Consider the following 23,576-nt stretch of genomic DNA (forward strand, 5'->3'; position numbering starts at 1 on the left):
ATTTACTTGCACTGTTATGTGACTTTTGAAACAACCTGAAGAGGCAGGATGGGAAGTCATTAAAGTCCAAGGGGCAGAGGAGCTGAGGCTGACTCTTCCAATTCACTTTAAGGCAGGAAGTTATCAGCATACCACATATTCCTTCTTAGACATCTGGACTCCTTCACAAGTCCCTTTGTTTATAATTCTCCAGAACTTGGGTCTCCAGAGCTCCCAGTTCCACAGAAGATGTTGAAAGTTTCCTTGTTGGCATCCTACAATCTATCCAAACTCTTCCATTCTTATTTTAATCGCCATTTGGATGTAGGAAACAGCCCCCTCCTCCGCTCTGGGGCACCCCTACAGCCTTTCAGATCTGTTCCATCAAGCCCAGAAGTCTGCGAGGGTGCTAACCCATCATTTTCATAGGCCACGTGTAATCTTTTTTTTTTTTTTTTAAGATTTTTTTAAACAAATTATTTATTCATGAGACACAGGGAGAAAGAGGCAGAGACACAGGCAGAGGGAGCAGCAGGCTCCACGCAGGGAGCCCGATGTGGGACTCGATCCCGGGTCTCCAGGATCACGCCCGGGGCCAGGGCAGCGGCTCCACGGCGGAGCCACCCGGGCGTCCCTGCCGTGCACAATCTACCAGCCGCGCGCCCACGTCGCAGGGCTCCCCCTCCCCACGCGGTACGACAAGAGCCAACCGCACTGAGCGGTCTGCGGGCTCACTGCGGGACTCGCGACCGCGCGGGAGTGGGAGGAAGCGGCGGCGCGCCGGAGGGAGGCGGGACAAAGGTCGCCCGGCAACTGCCCCGGCGATTGGCCAGCCCGTGTGCGGCCGAGGCCAATCGCCAGACGCCGTGCCAACGCTCGTTGCGCCCAGTGCGGCTGCGCGGGAGATTCAAATCCGCGGCGGCTCGTCGCTGGGGCCGCGGAGTTGCTGCTGGCCTGCGTCCTCTCGCCATGGATAACCCGGAAAATGTCTTTCAGTAAGTGTGGGTCTGGTGGGATGAGGGCAGGCGGGGGCGCAGTCTCCGCGGTGGGGGTGGGGGTAACCTAGGATTCGGGGTGTGCAGGCCCCCGCCCCGCCCTCACTCCCACCCGGCGAGGCTGTGAGCCACTCGTGGGTGGTGGATAGGACCCCGGACCGTGTACCTGGCGCTGTCCGCTGAGACCGCGGCCCTCGTCCTCCAGGCCGCCACCACGGTGGCAGTTTGGGGGAATATGGCCACATTCGTGAGGCCCTCCGAGCTCTCGGTTAATCTCCGCAGGGAATCCGCTCTGGGCGGACCGCCGCCCTGGGAGAAAAAAATGTCTAACCCAACAGACACCCGAAGTTCTCGGGGCTCCTGGGTGGCCCAGCGGTTGAGAGCCTGCCCTCGGCTGAGGGCGTGACCCCGGGATTCCGGATGGAGTCCCGCGTCGGGCTCCCTGCATGGACCCTGCTTCTCCCTCTGCCCGTGTCTCTCTCTCTCTCTCTCTCTGTCTCTCATGAATAAATAAATAAAATCTTAAAACAAGGAACAACCCTAAGCTTTGCGTGTAGGTTTCATGAGAAACGTTCAAAGACAGTCAAAAAAAAAAAAAAAAAAAAAAAACCAAAAACTGCAGTAGGGAGAGAATTTACAATAGCTCTTACCCGTAATCCCACAATCAATTTGTTTTTTTTGTTTTTTGTTTTTAAATTTTTATTTATTTATGATAGTCACAGAGAGAGAGAGAGAGAGAGAGAGAGAGGCAGAGACACAGGCAGAGGGAGAAGCAGGCTCCATGCACCGGGAGCCCGATGTGGGATTCGATCCCGGGTCTCCAGGATCGCGCCCTGGGCCAAAGGCAGGCGCTAAACTGCTGCGCCACCCAGGGATCCCCCACAATCAATTTGAAAAAAGTCTTGTGAATAACGTGAACTTTTTTTTTTTTTTTAAAAAGCTATGTTTATTATCATTTATGTCAACCTGCTAGCGATTTCTTTAAATTCCCACACTTTTGCTTTACGACTTTATAGGTGATTTATCTAGATTGTTTCAAACGCATTTTAAAGCAGTTCAGTTGTATGTGACAGGAAATAAAACTGGTTAGTTTTATCAGCACCAAGGTAATGTGCTCTTTTGGGGATCAGAAGGCGGAGATCATTAAGTACAGCCAAAGCAAAAACCTGTTTGCTTTAAGACTTCGTTAGCCTTCAGTCTAGCTGGCAAAACTTTCACTTTTAGAAGCTTGTTTTCCCCCCACTTTAAAAAGGGAAATCAAGTATTTCTGACCTTATTTTGACTTTGTAAAGACTAATTTGCTCCAGTGAACTGGATGTTTTCAGTATTAATTTACAGTGTATTCAGGCCATTTTACTAGGGAAATGTGGTTGGTATTGGAATATGAAGTGTTTATTTGGGGCAGCTTATTTATTAACATATTTTGGGGAAAACTTCCTCACGTCTGAGGCATGAAAAGGAGATTAAAATTTAGAAGTAATTACTTCTTAATCTTTAAAAGTAAGTAATACATTTATTTAGCTTTTGAAAAAGATTTAGAAAAGTATTCACTGAGATTTATTATACCTATCTATTCACCCACCCCCGATATATAACCATTTTTTTTTTTTTTTTTTTAATTTATGATAGTCACACACACGCACAGAGAGAGAGAGAGAGGCAGAGACACAGGCAGAGGGAGAAGCAGGCTTCATGCACCAGGAGCCCGACGTGGGATTCGATCCCGGGTCTCCGGGATAGCGCCCTGGGCCAAAGGCAGGCGCCAAACCGCTGCGCCACCCAGGGATCCCTATAACCATTTTTCTAGTTTATTTTTCAAATGTTTCTTTTTGCGATATATTTATATTATAATAATACATTAGTATATCTATATATGCATACATGTATGTGTGTATATGGATGAGTGTTATGTATGTGTATGTGTGTACAATTCCTGCCTGTATTTCGTGTAAAGTGTAGCAGAGCATATATACACTGCTTTTTTTGTTTAACAGTATCCTTGGAGATTTCTATCAGTTTATAGAGCTTCTTTTTCAATCTATTTTACAACTACATATTTCATGTACCATAATCAATTCAAAAAGTTTCTCATTGATGGATCCTTGGATTATTGACAGTCATTTTGCTAAATAGAGTTGCAGTGAAAAATCTTGTACATGTGGTATTTTGCACATACATGTACAGATGTATCTATTTTCTAGAGTCCCAGAAGTAGATTTGCTAGGTCAAAGTAGATCCATCTGTAATTTTGGCAGATATTACCAGTTCCCTTGGCAGGGATCAAGAGCACTCTTACCTGCAAGCAAGATGTGAGAGTGCTTGTTTCAATGTTTCATCTATACATGGTTGCCATGTTTTTTTGTTGTTGTTGTTTTGTTTTGTTTTTTAGTTTTGCCAATCTCGTAGCTGAGAAATTGTATCTGAATGAGGTGAATTTCTCTTATGAGAGAGGTTGAGTATTTTCTTGTGGAATGCCCTTTTTTTTTTCATTGTTTTCCCCCCAATTTCTAAAAGCTCTTTTTTTATACCAGTTTATCATTTCTCTTTTGACTCTTAATGTTTTATTTGACATGTAGAAGCTTTTATATGTGTGTGTGTGTGTATATATATATATATACACACACACACATATATATACTATATACTATATGTATGTATATAGTTTATCTAGTTTATCTACCTTTTCTTTTTTGGCTTCTAGATTTTGAGTCATAAGAAACATTGATTTCATTGGTATACTGATATGATAGCCAGAAGAAAGTATTGCTTTCAAATCCTTTTTTTTTTTTCTTTTCGAAAGTCATGTAATTTCTCTAATGGAAAACCTGACGTCTTTCTTAGCTTGAATCTCTCTCACACCCAGTGAAGCAATCCCAAAGGCAAGTCTCATTGTTTCTTTCTCCAAAACACCCCAAGTTCCGTACTTGCTCTCTTCCCACCCTGGTCCAGTTCACACCCACTGGGATTATAGTAGCTCCCTGACTGATTGCCCACTTGTGTTCCCATTTTCTGTCCCCTTTACTTGGAGGGACAGGAGGGATGTTTTAAAATGCACATTACATGTTGTTATCCCATCCTTCCAGCTCAGCACACTTTAATAGCTTCATGGCCCCCTGGCACTGATCAAGTGTCACCCCCTCAGAGAGAGTGGCCTTCCCTGACCACTCTATCTAAAAATTGTGACTCTTGACACACTCTTGCCTCATCTCCCATTTTGTTTTGTTTTGTTTTTCCCCTAAGTGCTTAATGTCACCTGACTTTATTTTACATGTTTCTGTTTGTTCGTTTGCCCCCATCCTAACACTGAAGTGCCCCTAGAGAACTTTCATTGCCTGGCTGATTTTTTTTTTTTTTTTTAAGCTGTGGTTGGATATGCAGAAGTAGCAGCAAGCAGAGGGAGCCATGGTGGCTGATTTATGAACATTGCCATTATGTGTTCTTCCTCAGGGATGCTGTGTTCCATAGAGGCCCAGAAAACAAACTCTCTGGGAACCTGATTGGTGGTGCCCTAGGCTCCCACACCCACTCATAAGCCCCCTCAGGTCTCCTAGCAAAGTCTTAGCCAAGCTCCTGAGCAGCAAGAGGAGGGGTCCATCATGTGAGGAATAGCAACTTCTGGACACTGCCCCTCATGATGGTAGCAACATTGGGCATCAGTGACAGGAGAAGGAGATTCTTAGGGATAGTCCAAGACCCTCTTCTAGCTGCCTCTTTCATAAAGGCTAGCTTCAGGGGCTTTGGGTCTTGCTTTCTTCTGGAAAAACACTGCATCTAAGTTTTCTGACCACTTCCAAGTGAATAATCTTTTAATTTTTAATATAGCATCTGAACTAGTATTTAAGATTTTCATGTTAAGGTGTATAAATGAGACATATAAAATGAAAAAAAAATCTTTTGCTTTTAGGAATCATCCCTAGTAAGTTATGTGCATATTTTTCTCTTTTCTAGAATGTTTGAAGCCCATATGCAGAGCTACAAGGGCGATGACCCACTTGGTGAATGGGAAAGGTTAGCATTTAGTTTATTTTTTTTCCTCTAAACAAACTATATGCTGCCCTGAAAATTAATGCTATCTATATTTTTCTAGTTACATGCAGTGGGTAGAAGAGAATTTTCCTGAGAATAAGGAATACTTGACAACTTTATTAGAACATTTAATGAAGGAGTTTTTGGATAAGAAGAAATACCACAATGACCCAAGATTCATCAATTATTGTTTAAAATTTGTAAGTATACTTTCAGATGTATAATCAAACTGTAATCATATTATACTTTTGCTTATTTCCCCAGATTTTAAGATCATTTTAGATCGTCTTGTTTTAATTCTTCTGTTTGTAATAAAAAATTTTTTAAAGTTGTATGGCCTGAGATGTGTATTTTAGAAGCTTTTGGCTTCTGTATTACAGAGTCAAGAATTTGATTTTAAAACCCTCCTCCTGGGCAGCGGTTTGGCGCCGCCTGCAGCCTGGGGTGTGATCCTGGTGACCCGGGATCGAGTCCCACATCGGGCTCCCTGCATGGAGCCTGCTTCTCCCTCTGTCTGTGTCTCTGCCTCTCTCTCTCTCTGTGTCTATGAATAAATAAATAAAATCTTAAAAAAAAGTTTAAAAAAATAAAAAATAAATAAAACCCTCCTCCTCTATCAAGTAAGTATTATGACATGAGATAGAAATCATTAAATTAAAAGTTTTGTTGAATAAGAGGTGTGTGAGGATGGAAAGATAAGCTCCCACTGCCAGGTACTCAGAGGGTTCCTGGGAGTAAATTAGATTCATTGTAAATAATTAAGAAAATATTAATTCTCAGGAAGTAAATTTAGTACTAAAAGAATAAGGCTGCTTCAGGTTAAGCTTTAAAAAGTTGGGTCTCTTCAGTCTTGAAATGAAGGCTTTGAGGGCATGAGTTCTAGTAATCATGAATGGATAGAGTTAAAATGGATTTGTTCACTAAATTACAAAATACCAGTATTTGAGGCACCCTATGGCACTTCAGCAAGCTTGATTAAGACAACCATAACACTTATATCATGAGTCATTATGGAAGTCACTACCCTGGGAAATAGTGTGGGTAATTTGGGGGACACTGAATGTTAAGAAAAGGAATAAGTTTAACTTTTAGGTTTGCTGTTAGAAAGCCTCCATGAAGACTGTGCATAGAAGGTGGCTGGGCTCTGGGCCATACCTAGACCAGCAATTCCTTTGTTCTTATATCTGTTTGCTTTGGGTTTCTGTAGGCTGAGTACAACAGTGATCTTCATCAGTTCTTTGAGTTTCTGTACAACCATGGGATCGGGACCATGTCATCTCCTCTCTATGTAGCCTGGGCAGGGCATCTGGAAGGTCAGGGAGAGCTGCAGCATGCCAGTGCTGTGTTTCGAAGAGGACTTCAAAACCAGGCCGAACCAAGAGAGCTGCTGCAACAACACTACAGGTAGTTTGAAAATAAAACTCAGGGTACCTGGGTGGCTCAGTTGGTTAAGCATCTGCCTTTAGCTCAGGCCATGATCTTGAGGTCCTGGGATTGGGCCTCACATCCGACTCCCTGCTCATGCCCTCTCTCTTTCTCTCTCTCTCTCTCAAATAAATAAATGAAATCTTAAAAAAAAAAAAAAAAAAAAAACACCAAAACAAAAAACTCTGCATGGTATTTCCTACTTGAAAATGTCATGTTTGCTCTTAAAAATCCTTTATTGTTATCTGTTTATACAGGGAAATCCTTCTCATTGTGAAAATGTGAATAATACAGAATAGTATAAAGAAAAGGAAACTGCCCAGAAATATTACAGTCAACATTTTGGTGCATTGCCTTCCGGTTATCTTTTATCTTTTCCTATGCCTATGTATGCATCCTTGGATTTGTATATTTTAACAGTAAATCATACTGTATTATCTGTTGTGTATATTGAGCTTTATACTGCCCTTAAGAAATTATGAATTTTTATACTACTTATAAAGTAGGTGAAAATCTGTCCCAGAGTTATGTCATATTTGAAGTGGTCTCTAAATGGACGTTGAAGGTGTTTCCAACATTTTGATTTTTATAAAGAGCAACATAGTGAATATTTTAATGAATAACTTTATTTTTCACAACTTTTATTGTTTTCTGTGATTTAATATACCTCATTTAGGAAATTTTTATTTATTGTTTTTTTAAGATTTTATTTATTTATTCATGAGAGACCCAGAGAAGAGAGAGGCAGAGACACAGGCAGAGGGAGAAGCAGACTCCATGCTGGGAGCCTGACATGGGACTCGATTCCGGATCTCCAGATCATGCCCTGGGCTAAAGGTGGTCCTGAACCGCTGAGCCACCCCAGCTGCCCAGGAAATTTTAAAAATACAGAAAACCAAAGAAACAGAAGAAACCTGGCATTTTAGTTGGCATGTTTTTCTCTGCTTGTTAAAGGATTTACACTGCTTTAATACACCTGCAGCTTTGTCTCAGTCTTTTTCCTTTATTATAGAGTTTTCTCCCAATATATTTCCTATTTTTATCTCGTTCCTTCTGATAGATTCTCAGAATTGAAACTAATCAAAGGATGTATGAGAGTTTTTAAGTTTTCTGGTACTTATAACTATATTACCTACTCAAAAGGTAATACCAGTTTTTTATTGGCCCCCTCTCTAGCAGTATATGAAAAAACTTATTAAACCAGCATTTAATCACTCATTGTTTTCAGCTTTGCTACAGTGCTCATGTTTTTTTTAAAGTTTATTATGAGAATTTTCTTTTCTTTCTTTTTTTTAGAGATTTATTTATTTATTTATTTATTTATTCATTCATTCATTCATGAGAGACAGAGAGAGAGGCAGAGACACAGGCAGAGGGAGAAGCAGGCTCCCTGAGGGGAGCCCGATGTGGGACTTGATCCAGGGACTCTGAGATCACGCCCTGAGTCAAAGGCAGATGCTCAACCACTGAGCTACCCAGGCGTCCCTATTATGAAAATTTTCAAGCATACATTAAAAAAAAAATTAGTATAATGAACTTCCCATTTACCTATCACCTATTTTTAATAAATACTAACGTTTGATCATGACTTTCTATGCAGAGGAATTTTAGGTAAATCCAAGACAGCAAAATATTTTACCCCAAACACATAAACATCTCTAAAAAGTGATTTTTTTTTTGATTTTTTTTTTTTTTTTTTTTTTTTTTTTTGTTTTACAGAATGTTATGCCATTTTCAAACCTCCAATTTTAACTATGGTTCTTTAATATCCTTTAATATTCAGTCATTCCTCATCATGTAAAACATTGTAGATTTTTTTCTTTTTTAAGTTACTGGTTTGTTTGAATTAAGACTCAAAAGATTTGGCATTTGGTTGTACATCTTTTCATCTCTTTATACTATACATTCTTGCTCACATCACCCAAAAATGTTAGGTTTGGAAATTGCATATTACTTGGCAGGTGAGTTGGTGTGCAAAGGTGCCATGAAATGACATATTTAAAAAAAGTTCTCACAGATGAACAGTAATATATCTGCCTTTTGGAGTAGTAGTCTAAGTTTTGGACTTTTTACTTCTAAACATTATATGTTCATTATGTTCCAGATGTGTAGAATGCTTAACATAGGGAGCTCAAGCATCCCATGTTGTAACATTTGTGCTTGATACACAGAGAAAGAGGGTACATTTGTTATGTGAGGTTTTTGTTTGTTTTTTAAAGATTTTATTTATTTATTCATGAGAGACAGAGAGAGAGAGAGAGGCAGAGACACAGGCAGAAGGAGAAGCAGGCTCCACGCAGGAAGCCTGATGTGGGAGTCGATCCTGGGACTCCAGGATCACACCCTGGGCCAAAGGCAGGCACTAAACCGCTAAGCCACCCAGGGATCCCCTATGTTAGTATTTCTTAAACTCACATAACAGGGGATCCCTGGGTGGTTCAGTGGTTTAGCGCCTGCCTTCAGCTCAGGGTGTGATCCTGGAGACCGGGGATTGAGTCCCACATCAGTCTCCCTGCATGGAGCCTGCTTCTCCCTCTGCCTGTGTCTCTAATGAATAAATAAATAAAATCTTAAACAAAAAGAAATACTAACATAAACTAGGCAAAAGTGGAAGTTTTTCTAATGTAGTGTATTGGATATGAAGAAAATCCCAGAATTTTTTTTTTTAATTTTGAAGCAATTCTGATGTTCAACTTTACGTTCTCTCTTGACCTATCTTTTTCTTTGTATTATTTTTTGTAATTGGAATTCAATTTGCCAACATATAGCATAGCACCCACTGCTCATCCCGCCAAGTGCCTCCCTCAGTGCCCATCACCCAGTCACCCCAACCCCCCGCCCACTTCCCTTTCCACGACCCCTTGTTCGTTTCCCAGAGTTAGGTGTCTCTCATGTTTTTTTTTTTTTTACCTCAGTCTTAACTAGCTTATGATTGGCTATCTTGATAGGTTTGTTTGTTTGTTTGTTTATTATCTTGATAGGTTTAGATCGATCTAGATAGATATAGTTTTCACTTTAATACAAATATGTATTAAACTAAATTTATAATCCATATTGATGCCTTCACTCCTGTCATTCAGGTTATTTCAGGCACGCCTCACCGAAACGCATTTGCCAACTCAAGGTAAAATAGTACTTTCTAAATGTCTAAGTTGTAAGTTTCTGATATGCACTGCCTTTTTTTCTCCCTAAAAATATTCATCTGGTATTTATTGACTGGATTGTCTTAGATAATGGGGAAGACGCCCTGGTAATAATGCCTTGCAAAAAATCTCTGGAGAGCAGAGCTCTATTGTAACAATTTAAATAAGCAAACCCACAAGAAAACTTGATTTCATTATATTTTTAGGACTTAAAAAAAATTTAAATTGCCCAAGATAGAGGACAAGACTTACTCGAGAATCTGAGAATCTGTCTATTCTGAATTGTATCATAGTGTTTAATGCAACTTTTAAAGAAATGTTGTTGTTCTTTATAGAAATGTTGTTCTTGACATCAATAAGTATCAACTGGGGATCCCAGGGTGGCGCAGCGGTTTAGCGCCTACCTGTGGCCCAGGGCGCGATCCTGGAGACCCGGGATCGAATCCCACATCAGGCTCCCGGTGCATGGAGCCTGCTTCTCCCTCTGCCTGTGTCTCTGCCTCTCTCTCTCTCTCTCTCTCTCTCTCTCTCTGTGTCTCTCTCTGTGACTATCATAAATAAATAAATAAATTTAATTAAAAAAAAAAAAAGTATCAACTATCCTATCCTGTTGTTTAAATTATCTCTACAATGTTTCTCTTATCTAAAAAGTGTTTTAGGGCAGCCTAGGTGGCTCAGCAGTTTAGAGCTGCCTTTGGCCCAGGGTGTGATTCTGGAGACCCGGGACTGAGTCCCATGTCAGGCTCCCTGCATGGAGCCTGCTTCTCCCTCTGCCTGTGTCTCTGCCTCCCTCTCTCTCTCTCTCTCTCTCTCTCCCTCTCTCTCTCTCTCTCTCTGTCTCTCATGAATAAATAAATCTTAAAAAAAAATGTTTTAGTTACAATTTTCTGAGACAGTGGTCAATGAGTTGTTTTATTTCTTATGCTACTTACTGAAAGACCAGGGGAAAGTATTTGTAATAATTTTATTTAATATGATCTTACCCTTGTTTCTCTTTATTTCATCCTTTTTTCCTCCTGTAGTAAGAACCTCAGAACCTCTGCATAATACTCAGATTTTAAACCAAATGATGACATCAAAATCAAATCCAGGAAATAACTCAGCCTGCATTTCTAAGAATCAGGTAATAATAACATTCATGGGTTGTGTGGAAATGGGGAATGGCATTTAACGGTCGTCTAGGTGCCTTTCACATCCACTTTGACATTTCATTTGTTTGACACTATCCCTCTGATTCTAACCTCTCTGTCAGCCACCTGCACCTGTGGCCTGTCATCATCTACCACTGCTCACTTCAAATATTAAATTTAAATAACTTACAGTCTGGCCTTAGCTTCCTGTGTTTATTTGGCCTAGGGGCCCCCACTATGTAACCTTTTATCTTCACTTCCTCCTTAGCAGCTTCTCTTCTTTGTCTACCAGCCTTCCTCACTTAGGCCCCAGAATCCCTCCTGCACTGGACAATACCCACCTAGAGGTTCCTGAGCTCTGTTTAAAAACCTCAAGAGCTTGGAAAGATGGTGCCTATAACTTCAAACAGGGCTTTAACTCCTCTCCAGAAATTATGTTTCCAATTTCCTGGTTTATTCTTTATATTTTATGTATTTATGTGTCCCCTTTCACTCTCTAATGCCACCTTGTAATGATTTTAAACTTCACTTCTCTCAAACTTGAGACCTAGAGGTCTCTAACCTCTCCTTCAGGAGCTGACAATAAGAGTGTTTAAACGAGACAACAAAAACCATTAGATGACATCTGTCAATTTTCTGCCACTAACCAGTAAATGTAACTGCATCCCTCCTTGCCATTATAATTGGGAAAAATGGTCTTCTACTTGTACTTGTCCTTCATCCTCCTTGAGATTTTTGCCCTGCTATGATCTCTTCTGCTCAAGTCTTTGCTTCCTTCAGCCTTGTTTTCCAGAAGATTTCCTCTTTGTGGTACAATTGCTCTTTCAGTTTGCTAAGGACCTCTTCTAAGCTAAATCCACGAATTCTTAGTGCACATGTGCAAGTTTTATTGATGTAACACATTCCTAGACATGGAATATGCATTTCTAACTTAGATTCTCAAACGATCTCATTTTACATTCTACACATTTACCAGCCTCATTGCTTCCTGTTGCCCCAATTATGTAAACTTTTAGACAGCAGAGATGGATCTTATTTTTGGTCACATTTCCAGGACCTAGCTCAGGACATGACATGAATGAGATATTCAATAAATATTTATTTAGTGAATCAGTAGTAGCATTGGGAACTCCTGAGAATAGAATAGTACCAGGAGGGAATTTTTGTGATTTTTTTTTAATTGATAAAGAATTTTAGAATATTAATCCCATAACACATTGGCACTGGTCCAGCTCCTAGTCTGTCAGTTGGAGGGAAATAAGAGCCCTTCTCTACTACCAAGTAGTAATTTTTTTTATCGAAGAGGTGGTGGAAGGAGTGAGGCAGGGGAGGGGCAGAGGGAGAGAGAATCTTAAGTGGGCTCGATCTCAACCTTGAGATCATGACCTGAGCTGAAATCAAGAGTCAGATGCTTAACCAACTGAACCACCCAGGTACCCCCCAAGAAGAACTTTTTTTAAATCACTTTCTTATTGGACTCTTTAGTTATAAAAGTTATAAGATCAATAACTAATCAATAACTAATAATTAAATTAAAGAACATATATAAATTTAGTTGATGATTGGTGCACCTGAGTGGCTTAGTCGGTTGAGCATCTGACTCTTGGTTTCAGCTCAGGGCATTATCTTAGGGTCAAGAGATCGGGCCGCACATCAGGCTCTGTGCTCAGCACAGGGTCTACTTGGGTTCCTCCCTCTTTGCCCCTCCTCCTGTGCTTGCTTGGTAGCTCTGTTTCTCTCAAATGAACAAATAAAATCTTTTAAAAATAAAAAACAGATAAACCTAGTGATGATTAAGAAGCTCCTCCAATACTTTCATATTGTTCTATGAAATAATTTGGGTGCTAGTTTCTCATCAGTTAAGTGAATACTTATGTTTCTTCTCTGTCTTTTTAGGGTTCAGAAGTTTCTGGGGTAATGTCTTCAGCTTGTGATAAAGAGTCAAAAAAGCAAGTATAACCTGTGCAGTATCTATTACTTAGTTTCCTTCAAGAGCTGTTTTAGTAGTATACTGTGGTAAATAATACATTTTTCCCCATTATAGGGAACAAAGGGTGATCCTGATTTCTAAATCAGGTTATTCTGCACAAGCATCTGCAGCAGCCAGAACTGATGTTCAGCAGGTTGTTATGTATTGCAAGGAGAAGCTTATTCGTGGAGAATCAGAATTTTCCTTTGAAGAGCTGAGAGCCCAGAAATACAATCAACGGAGAAAACATGAACAGTGGGGTACTTGCACTCTTATGATTTAAAATACTCTATTGTCATTTAAAATAATAACCGTTGAGTAAACTACCTTTTTAAACAGGTAACTGACTAAGCTGAAAGAATCTGTAAAGTCTCTAGCTCATCTGTGAGAAGCGTAGAAATCTTTGTTAAATACAAGTAGCCACATTTGTCTAGGGACTCAACTGCTGTCGTGACAGCAAAGCTCAGAGTTGAAACAGCACTGATATAGATAAAATAGGTATACCAATGTTGCCTTTTAGTTGATATTTTAAGCTTTTAAATATTATCTGTATGGGTTTGAATTTCTGAATATGGTAATTTTAAACCTATAAGTTAGTTATTTTTACTATGAAAGGATCAGGTGAGGAACTGGAATGGAGAAGAGACTGTCTAAAATCTGTAAGCATGACAAAGGAGACAGTCAGATGGAATCCTCTGATCAAAGGGCCATGTCGTTTATGGCTATATAGCATGTCAGGTTTCATTCCTCGTGGGAAAACCCTGAGTGCTAACACCAACATCTGAGCTCATCTTTGCTGTAACAATGTCGACTTTAGAGAGGAAAGTGAACTTTTGTTCATTGAGGGCTTTTATACCATCTAAGCCATTTGGATAACTGCTCTGTTGGCCTTTTTTTTTTTTTTTTTTTTTTTTTTTTTTTTGCTTACCATTTTTCACTTGTTCAACAACTGAGAGAACAGGCAGCTAACACTCATGGAGAACCCATTTTGTGTCATGCACAGATTCATTTTTCTTTCACACTGTGACCTAATGTCTCAGCCAAGGGATTTGATTTGTATGTGGGGTGGTTATGTTAAGCAGTCACTGCAAGTGACACTGACCTTTCAATACATTCGGCTCCTGTTTCTTCTTAGAAAACACCTAGAGATTTTAGCTCTTTTAAAAACTTCCATTTTCAAATGACTTGCAGGACCATGACTATTTTAGAAGAACTGATTGATAGCATACTGTGCTATTACCAAATATTTTATTGATCAGTGTGTAAATTTTTATAACCTATATGCCCTGAACCTACAAGTAACCATACTTAAAGGCAGGTAAAAATTACAATTAAGAAGTAATACACCTTTCTGTTCTGATAACCTAATACACATGGAAAAGACCAGTAAAAAAAATTGCCATCCCCAAAATAATGTTTCACTCATTTTCTGTGTATTCCTCTGATGACCTGAGTTTAAACTTTGCATGGAAACCATGTTTTCTTTCCTAAGTAAATGAAGACAGACATTATATGAAAAGAAAAGAAGCAAATGCTTTTGAAGAACAACTGTTAAAACAGAAAATGGATGAACTTCATAAGAAATTGTATCAGGTGGTGGAGACTTCCCAGGAGAATCTGCCTGAGTTCCAGGAAAGGTCTGAGGTATGTGTGTGCTCTTTGCTGGGTGCTTCCCATGCCCAGTGGAAATGATTTCATTTTTTACTTGCTCCTTTCTGGGCCATATTTTTAGACTTAATTCTGATGCTAATGTAGCTACTACCAGCATTCCAAATTTTTACAATTGGGCACAGAAAGATACTCAAAATGTAAAATGAGAAAAGGAAGTTACAGATTGTGTATGTTTTTATATGTACATATTTATGTTTATGTATTCATATGTGTAGTCTTTAAAAAAATTTTGCACAGTAACTCATATAATGAGAATTTGAATGTAATTATTTCAGTAATTATCAAGATATTTATTTTTTTTTTGCCATTGTTTCATGTTGGAAGGGGGAAAGGTGATGAAATTGTTAGACTCATGTATTTTCTTAAAATTATTAATGATGGGGTAAATTGAGGATAAATTTAAGGTACATAATGGTTGCTTAAACTTTCACATAGTACATATATACCTGTGATATAGGATACAATGAAGATTAACATCTTAATTTCTTTTTTAGAATTTTCTTCTATTTAAGAGATTCATAGAAATGTAAATGAAATACAGTAAATTACACATATCAGAAATGTAAAATTTGCTAAGTTTTGACACGCATACAACCATAAACTGTCTTCACAATCAAGATAGTGAACATATATATAGGGGTCCCTGGGTGGCCCAGCAGTTCGGCCCCTGCCTTCGGCCCAGGGCGTGGTGCTAGAGTACCAGGATTGAGGCCCACATCGGGCTCCCTGCATGGAGCCTGCTTCTCCCTCTGCCTCTCTCCTTCTCTTTCTCTGTGTCTTTCATGAATAAATAAATAAAATCTTTAAAAAAAAAAAAAAAAAAGAGTGAACCTATACATCACCCCAAAAGTTTTCTTGCCCCTTTGTTCTTAGAAAGCCATGTTGCATTTGTCTTGCTTCCTGATACATTCCAAGCACACACCCTTTCATTTTCTTTTTCTTTCCTTTATTTTTTTTTAAATTTGAGTATAGTTGACATACAATGTTACTTGAGTTTCAAATGTGCGAGATAGTGATTCAATTTCTCTCTATGTTATGCTATGTTCACTAGTGTAGCTCCCATCTGTTACCATACAATGCTATTAAAATGTCATCAACTATATTTCTTCCACTATATCTTTTATTCCTATGACTTAATCATTCTATAACTGAAAGCCTGTATCTCCCACTCCTCTTCATTCATTTTACCTATCCCTCTACCTTCCACCCCTCTGGCAACTGTAAGTTTGTTCTGTGTATTTGTAGGTCTGATTTGCTTTTTGTTTATTCATTTATTTGGGTTTTTAAATTCCACATATGAGTGAAATCATACAGTATTTCTCAGTGTGATTTATTTCACTTAGCACAGTAACCTCTAGGTCCATCCATGTTGTCACAAATGACATGCTCTCATCCCTATTCTATGCTTGCATAATATTCCATTATAGATACATAGATTTATCTATATATATTGTATTAGTGTTTTCATTTTTTGGATAAATAACCAGTAATGGAATTACAAGACCATATGATATTTCTATTTTTAATCTTTTGAGGAATCTCCATACTGTTTTCCCCAGTGGCTGTGCCAATGTGCGTTTCCACCAACAGTGCATGAGGGTTCCTTTTTCTCCACAACCTTGCCAACACCTGTTGTTTCGTATGTTTGTTGATTTTAGCCATTCTGACAGATATGAAGTGATATCTCATTATAGTTTTGATTTGCATTTCCCTGATGATAAGTATTTTTTCATGGGTCTGATGGCCATTTGTATATTTTCTTTGGAAAAATGTCTATTCAGGTCCTTTACCCACTTTTTAATCCAGTTTGTTTTTTTTTGGTGTTGAGTTGTATAAATTCTTTATTTATTTTGGATATTAACCCCTTACTGGATGTATCATTTGCAAATATCTTCTCCCAGTAGATCGACTTTTTGTTTTGTTATGGTTTCCTTTGCTATGTAAAAGCTTTTTATTATGATGCAATCCCAACAGTTTACTTTTGCTTTTGTTTCCCTTGCCTCAGGAAACACCTAAAAAAATGTTGCTATGGCCAGTGTCAGAGAAATTACTGCCTATGTTCCATTCTAGGAGTTTATGGTTTTAAGTATCAGATTTAGGTCTTTAATCCATTTTGAGTCTATTTTTGTGTGGTGTAAGAAACTGATCCAGTTTCATTCTTGTACATGTAACTTATCCAGTAATACCTTAATTTCTTACATATTTTGAAAATTCTAAAAACGCATGACCAGGGCAGCCTGGGTGGCTCAGCAGTTTTAGTGCCACCTTCCGCCCAGGGTGTGATCCTGGAGTCCTGGGATCGAGTTCCATGTTGGGCTCCCTGCATGGAGCCTGCTTCTCCCTCTGCCTGTCTCTCTGCTTCTCTTTCTCTCTGTGTGTCTCATGAGTAAATAAATAAAATCTTAAAAAAAAATTTTTTTAATAAGTAAATATGCATGACCATATGATTTTATAAAAGCAGTGGAAAGATGTATATATATGTATGTATGCATGTATGTATATAGTTACATGTATATAAACGAATGTTCTTCATTGCCAATATTGTAGTTTGCATTTTTCTAGAATTTTACTGAGCATGAACACATAAATATGTATAGAATTGAAGTTTCTATATAAATAAGACTTACTTTCTGATTTTACTATCTAACCCATCTTACAGATCTTTCCTTGTTATTACATAGAGAAGTAACTCTTTTTAATAACAGTGCAGTCTTCTGTCCTACCTTTTAGGAAGGGCATGTGTCATTGGAAACTTACAAACCATGCTACAGTGAGCATTCTTGTACCTGTGACATTACTTCTCTAGGAAAGATACAGAAAAGTAGAATTGCTGCTGAAGTCTGTGTACCTAAGATACTATGTATCTCCCCTCCAAAAATTTACCAGTTTACACTCACATAATAGTGAATAAAAGTATGTGTGTCTTGTATACACTTAGCTAACATTAGGTATCCTAAATATTTTCAACCATCTGATCTGTTTTTTCCAATCACAGGTGAATTTGGACTTTAACAAAATATTTAGTGACTTTCTTTTTTTTTTAATTGATTTTGATGTACTTTGTTCCTTTTTCTGTTGGATTGCTGTATATTTTTCTTATATAGTTGGATTTCCTTTCTTATATAATTTATCTTTTCCCTAGATAGTTCCAGGAAATTATTAAAATAATTGTTTCATTATCTTCTTTTGCTATGTTTTTGTGGTACTTACTTATCAGTTATTTCTCTAGACTCTCGGAAGTATCTAGAAATAATGCTTTCGTTATGTTCAAATGCATCAGATGTGCTCTTGTTTCACTTCTTTTGGCCACATGCCTCCCAGAGTCGCCTTTCTGCCTCCACGTTGGCCTACAAGCAAGCTGTCCTCCCCTCACTTCTCTCTACTGGTGTATCCCTGCTTATTTTATAGTTCCCATGGTATTGTTTCCTTTTATCATCCCCATTTTGGTGGCACACAGTCTCAAAGAGATTTTTAATTTAATTTAATTATTTTAAGATTTTATTTATTTGACAGAGAGAGAGAGAGAGAAAGCATGAGCAAGGGGAGAGGGAGGAAGAGAGGGAAAAGCAGAGCCTGATGCAAGGCTTACTCCCAGGACCCTGGGATCATGACCTGAGCTGAAGGCAGATGCTTAACCAACTGAGCCACTCAGGTACCCCCCAAAGAATTTTTTTAAAAAATTCACAGATGAATATTGATTTTTTGAGATCACTTGCATGTCTAAAGCATCTTCTTCCCTCCCACTTGTGCAATAATTTGGCTGGGCATGATGTTCTGGAAGGAAATCAATTTTTTGGGTGTTCCTGCTTTTAGCTCCACTTTCACTTCCATTCTGAGATGTAGCTAAATATATGAGCTTTTCCACAAATCAGCTTTCTCTGCCTGCTATTTCAGGTGTTAGAATTTTTTTTATTATCCTTTTGGGGAGGTTTCAGAGGGAGTAGATGAAAAAGCATATGTTTAAGCCACTGTCTTTAACCAAAAGCCTCCCTGCATCGGACTTTGTGTTTTGATAGCATAAGGATATATTTCCCAAATGTGTTACCACCTGCCCCTACATTTATTGAGCAACTTAGCCTTTCCCCATTGATTGAAAATACCTTTATCGCATACTAATTTTTAATATACAAAATCAGTTTCTAAAATGTCTGTACCTTTGTTTTGGTTAATATAAGGTTTCTTCTTGATGATTCCATATTGTACATTTACCATAGCTTTGTTGTAATTTTTGATATCTGGTATAGAAAGTGTGATTGTTCTTTTTCAAAATAATTCTTCAGAATTGAATATTATGATTATTTTTAATCTTTTAGTATGGTAGTGAGAAAATGGAATAGATTATTTCTAATTTTTTTGATAACTAGTAAAGGTGAACTTTTTATATTTTGTCCATTTGTTTATGAAATAACTATTTTTACCCTAGGTATTTAGTGCTTTTCTTAACCATTTGTGAGAATATTTTCTTATGCTGAGGAATTAATAACTCTTGTATCCTTTAACTTTTTTTTTTTCCTTTAACTTTTTAACATAAAAGTGCACAGTTACAGTCTAAGTACATGTAAGTAGAAAAACAAAGGTTTTTAGGTTAAGAGCTTAGTAACCTTCCCATTGTGAGCCATGCTTTTGTGGCAGCTATTATTGCTATTTATATTCACATTTTCTATCCATTCAAGAGAAAATAGTTACCAGGTGTATTTTAATGGAAGGAATACCATTATGAGCATTTGATGACATTGATTTGTTGGTCCTTTCCCAAAATTAAGAGATATAAGATAGTTCTTAAATACTGATAAAACTGTAGGGGCTGGTTATTTCAGTGGCTAGAAGTATGAGCTGCCAGTTGTATCTGTGGTTAAGAAGCTACAGAAGCAAAAAGATAAATAAATAAAAATAAAAAAAAATAAAAAAAGAAGCTACAGAAGCATCCATCATGTAAAGTGGTCTTTGTTGTTGGCTGTTTATTTCAGAATACCTGAAGGGGGGATGGAGATACAAGGGGAAAGGAAGCCACTGAAGACCGATACCATTCTTCGAAAAGCTGTAGTACTTAATTAGTAATATCCTGGATTTAATTGGCTGCGGTATTTTTGTTTGTTTGTTTGTTTGTGTGCTTAACATGAAAGGTTAATCCAGCATCTATGGGGCCAAGCGTAAGCTCCCAGCAGGAACTGAGAGTTCCGTCTCTTCCAGCCATCAATCATGAGACCTCAAAGAACATAGGAGAGAAACCCAGAGAGGCGACTCCTGTTATTCCTCCTATGGCAAATGCTGTCACTGCTGCTTTCGTGTCCCCAGCCATCAGCCAGAGTCTGTTTCCTCCTGTTCCTTTGCCAGCTCAACCAGTGACAGACTCCATGTTTACAGAGGCCAGAAAAGATGCCAGGTAAGGCAAAAGTAGTCCTTGAGACGATAGCTACATGAATGGCATTTGTCAGCTTCTTTAACATGTTCTGCAGTGTCAAGAACAGTATGTAAAAGATGAGTGCTTCCTGTTTTTAAAATAATTTTTAGATGGGCATGTTGTTGAAAAACCATGTTACCACAATACTCCAAATCTTTCAGACTTAGTACTCTAATTTTTTTTTAGGGTATTTACTTCATTTCATACTTTAACCTTGAATTAAAAATTTTCAGTACACTGAAACTTAACAATCTTTTTGTAACTGGAAAGTATTCAGTTATTAAACTGAAATTGCCTTTCCTGCTGGCTTTAACTGAATACATGTAGTTATTATTCCTGTCCAGACAGTCTCTTGACATGTGTTCTCATAATCCTTCTGTCTTCACCAGGAGCAATTGGGGATTCATATCTATTACACAATATGCCAAAATCTTATCTTTTTCCTCAATTTTGAAGCATTTTCCTATATTTCAGAAATTATAATTAATGTTACAATAACTTGCTCTGTTTAAATTTTTACCTTTAGTGACTTTGGCTTGCTCCCTTTACACAGAACAATTTTATTGATCCATTAGAAAAAAATGAGAGCTCTACAGTGTAACTTTGACCCTCTTCTTGAGCTAAACTCCTTAGCATAGGTTATGATTTACAAGTACTAGTTCTTTAAGACTAACTTTTATCAATGATTTCTCCTGGAAATAAGATTTAAAATGCTTTTTCACTCAGGTTACAATAATAATTCAGACCTGTGTTGTACAGTATATTTATTTATTTGTTTGTTTGTTTATTTATTGTGCAGTATATTTAAAAAAAGAACTGTTGTGTCATTGGGGGCTATGACTTCATTAGTTCTTTATCATTAATGCAATTATAAAATAATAAAAACAGGAGAGCAGTTACAGTCCCAAAGAGATATTGAATGTTTAACTGCCCCTGCAGATGGAGAAACCAGACCCAGTTGACCCTATAAAACTGTGAAACTCTTTAATCTATTGAATACTTAGATCTCAGTCAGAAGCAACTGAGATTGACCCTGATCCTGGCCCAGGCCCTGATCCATTAGGCCTGACCTAATGGACCCCTCTGATACTCTATTTAGCCAAGACAGCTTACCATGGCAGAGAAAAGGTGCCTTTATCTAGAATCTCAAATAAAAACTAATGTTTTTAAGACAGTTTGGTGGGGATTTATAAAATTAAGTGTGTTGCACTTTTTACTTTATATCCTAGCATGGTCCCTGCTAAGGGAATTCTAACGATGTTAAATCGATGAAGTCCACTGTCATGATGGTACTTCAAACCATGATATAAATGTCTTTTGTGCCATTTTTTAAACTTCTCGATAACTCTTAAAGTCTGAAGAACCAGAAGAAGATTTGTGGCTACTGGTTCATCACATGAGAGGTGGCCCATCAGCTAAAGCATGCAAGTGCTTCCCATAGCATGACTCTGGCTAGCTGCACTGGGCACCCAGGCCTGGACCTGGGTGTGAGTCCCTTAGCCTATGTAATAAATGGGATCGTTTGAATTGGAAGCCATTATTCTGCCCTACCACATAGGAACGATCATCATGATGTTAAAATACAGGCCCACCGTGTCAAGCAAACATGTGGTACCTGGCCTTTACCTCAAAAGGAAATGAAAGAAAAAAAAATGTTTCATTTACTTACACTATAGACCTAAGCACTTCCATCTGTATTTTAAGAACAGGCTTGTAATTGCAGACTTTTTCACTGTTCTTTTTTGAGAATTAGTATATCTCAAGAGTTTTCTCTTTCAGATGTGTGACTAAAAGTACTCATGAGTTCAAGCCACAGAGTGGAGCAGAGATAAAAGAAGGTAATATTTAATTATAGTAAATTTGTTCCTGACCTTTTTGCCCAGAATCCTGCAGGTCACTGAGAGACCGGTTTGGTGGCAGTGGCTCATAAAGACTTCAAACCTTAATGAACTTAGGTGTTCACTTTCCTATTCTTAGCGTTTAATGATTAGGTAAGCCCCAGGCCATCTCAAGTAGAGTAGAAATCCACTTCCTGATTACATCTTCTTAATTAGAATCCTTTGGAAACTTGATTTGTGAAACCTTTTTTATTAAATTTCTCAGCAGATTTATCAAAAACAAGAGTCATCTTTAATATATTGTGAGATAGGGAAGGTAATTAAAAGTTTAATTAGGAGTATTCTACTTTGTTAGAGGCATTTGCATAAAAGGTACGTTTTATGAACAAAATAAGATACCTCAATTGTGCATTGATTTTCCCCCCCATCTGATTTTGGCATCCTCTCTGGTGACAGCCTAGTGGGGAGCAAACCTGCTTGAAACAGCTGATAACCCCCGCATTTAACCAAGACTTCCTGAACACTTGCGAGATGCCAGGCATATTCTGGTACTTAGGGACATAGTCGTGAACAGAAAGAACAAAACCCCCACCAAGGCAGAGGAGTAAAGAAAGTGTTGGGTGGAAGGGGATTAAGGTTTCAGAGGTGACCAGAAAAGATGCTCACAAGGAAAATGATATTTTGGATAAAATCTCAAAGGAGGGAACTGCCTATACAGCTAGCTTGGACAACCTGTTTCAGGCAAAGGGAAGAGCAAGTACAGAGCCTTGAGGCAGGACTCTGATGGCTCCTAAGCACAGCAAAAGAGGCCAAGAGGTGGCTAGAGTGAATCAGAGGAGAAGGAGGGAGGGGAGGTCTGAGTGAACATGCTCAGGTTTTGTGGGGCCTTGGGTGCTATTGTCTGGACTCCAGCTGAGTAAGATGAAAGCCAGTCTTAAGATTCATGGTGTAACTATAAACCTCTATTTCTTGGGATATAGTAGAGTGAAAGGTACTAGTTATGACAACCTGCTAAATTTGATAATGATCTTAGACCAAGCCACTTAATCTCTTTGAATTTTCATTTCTTTCTGTAAAAGGATAATTATACCTTACCTACCTCATGAGAATATTATAAAAATAAAAATGAGAGCTATGCAAGCACTGTAATAACAGAAGTCCTTAGTGATAATTATCAGCAATAATAAAATGTTTTGATTATAATAAGTTTCTTAAATTATGTCCCTTCTAAATCACTCTGATTTCTCTACTGGTAATGCATTTTGCCCCATTTCTTTTATAGGGTCTGAAACACATAAGGTTGTTAACGCAGGTTCTTTTCATACAACTCCAAACACGTCGCTGGGAACGGTTCAGGCGACCCCATCCAGGGTGCAGCCATCACCCACCGTACACACAAAAGAAGCATTAGGTAAAGCCTTTGGTTTGAGTGTGTAGCATCTGGCAACAAATTAATGCAAGCACTTTCCCACTCATGTTTACAGTTACTCTTTTTATTCTTCTAAGGTTTCATCATGAATATGTTTCAGGCTCCTACACTTCCTGATATTTCTGATGACAAGGATGAATGGCCATCTCTAGATCAAAATGAAGATGCATTTGAGGCCCAGTTTCAAAGTAATACTTTATTTAAACGCTACTAGGTACAGACATTGTGGGTGGTTGCCACAGAAAATATCAAGGATTTATACAAGAAATTGCCCTTCCCTTGATTAGCTTGTCACAGAAGGGCAGGGAATGAATGAAATAAAAAAAAAAACACAACAGTGTTTGAAAAGATACTCAGTGTTTGTCATAGATTTGTTTTGTTTCTTAAAAGTAAGTACTACAGAAGGACAGAATCCTGGTAAGGGATGGCCAGGAAAACCTGAACGCTCGAGGTGTGACTTGAGCCTTCCCCGGTAGAGGAATGTCCTGGGTGGAGTGTTGGGGCCCACATTTGTTTAGAGTCCCAGGTTTCATGCTGGAAGCCAGAGAGAGAGAGCATGATAAAGATAAA

At 38.4% G+C, this 23,576-nt stretch overlaps 1 protein-coding gene across 1 annotated transcript in view; it reads left to right on the top strand.

Moving 5' to 3' along the window:
- Window positions 1-840: 840 nt before the first annotated feature.
- BUB1 (BUB1 mitotic checkpoint serine/threonine kinase) overlaps window positions 841-23,576 on the top strand; it is a 43,002-nt gene continuing 20,266 nt past the window's right edge. Inside the window, exons 1-13 of the mRNA XM_072770273.1 lie at window positions 841-974; window positions 4,923-4,982; window positions 5,062-5,200; window positions 6,208-6,404; window positions 9,506-9,549; window positions 10,591-10,691; window positions 12,595-12,647; window positions 12,743-12,927; window positions 14,160-14,311; window positions 19,462-19,721; window positions 21,519-21,577; window positions 22,860-22,988; window positions 23,084-23,194. Of these exons, the coding sequence (XP_072626374.1) occupies window positions 949-974; window positions 4,923-4,982; window positions 5,062-5,200; window positions 6,208-6,404; window positions 9,506-9,549; window positions 10,591-10,691; window positions 12,595-12,647; window positions 12,743-12,927; window positions 14,160-14,311; window positions 19,462-19,721; window positions 21,519-21,577; window positions 22,860-22,988; window positions 23,084-23,194 (1,516 nt within the window). The 5' untranslated portion in view covers window positions 841-948. The remainder of the gene's footprint in view (window positions 975-4,922; window positions 4,983-5,061; window positions 5,201-6,207; window positions 6,405-9,505; window positions 9,550-10,590; window positions 10,692-12,594; window positions 12,648-12,742; window positions 12,928-14,159; window positions 14,312-19,461; window positions 19,722-21,518; window positions 21,578-22,859; window positions 22,989-23,083; window positions 23,195-23,576) is intronic.

This window comes from Canis lupus, chromosome 12 (assembly GCF_048164855.1).
Source record: "Canis lupus baileyi chromosome 12, mCanLup2.hap1, whole genome shotgun sequence".
NCBI lineage: Eukaryota > Metazoa > Chordata > Mammalia > Carnivora > Canidae > Canis > Canis lupus.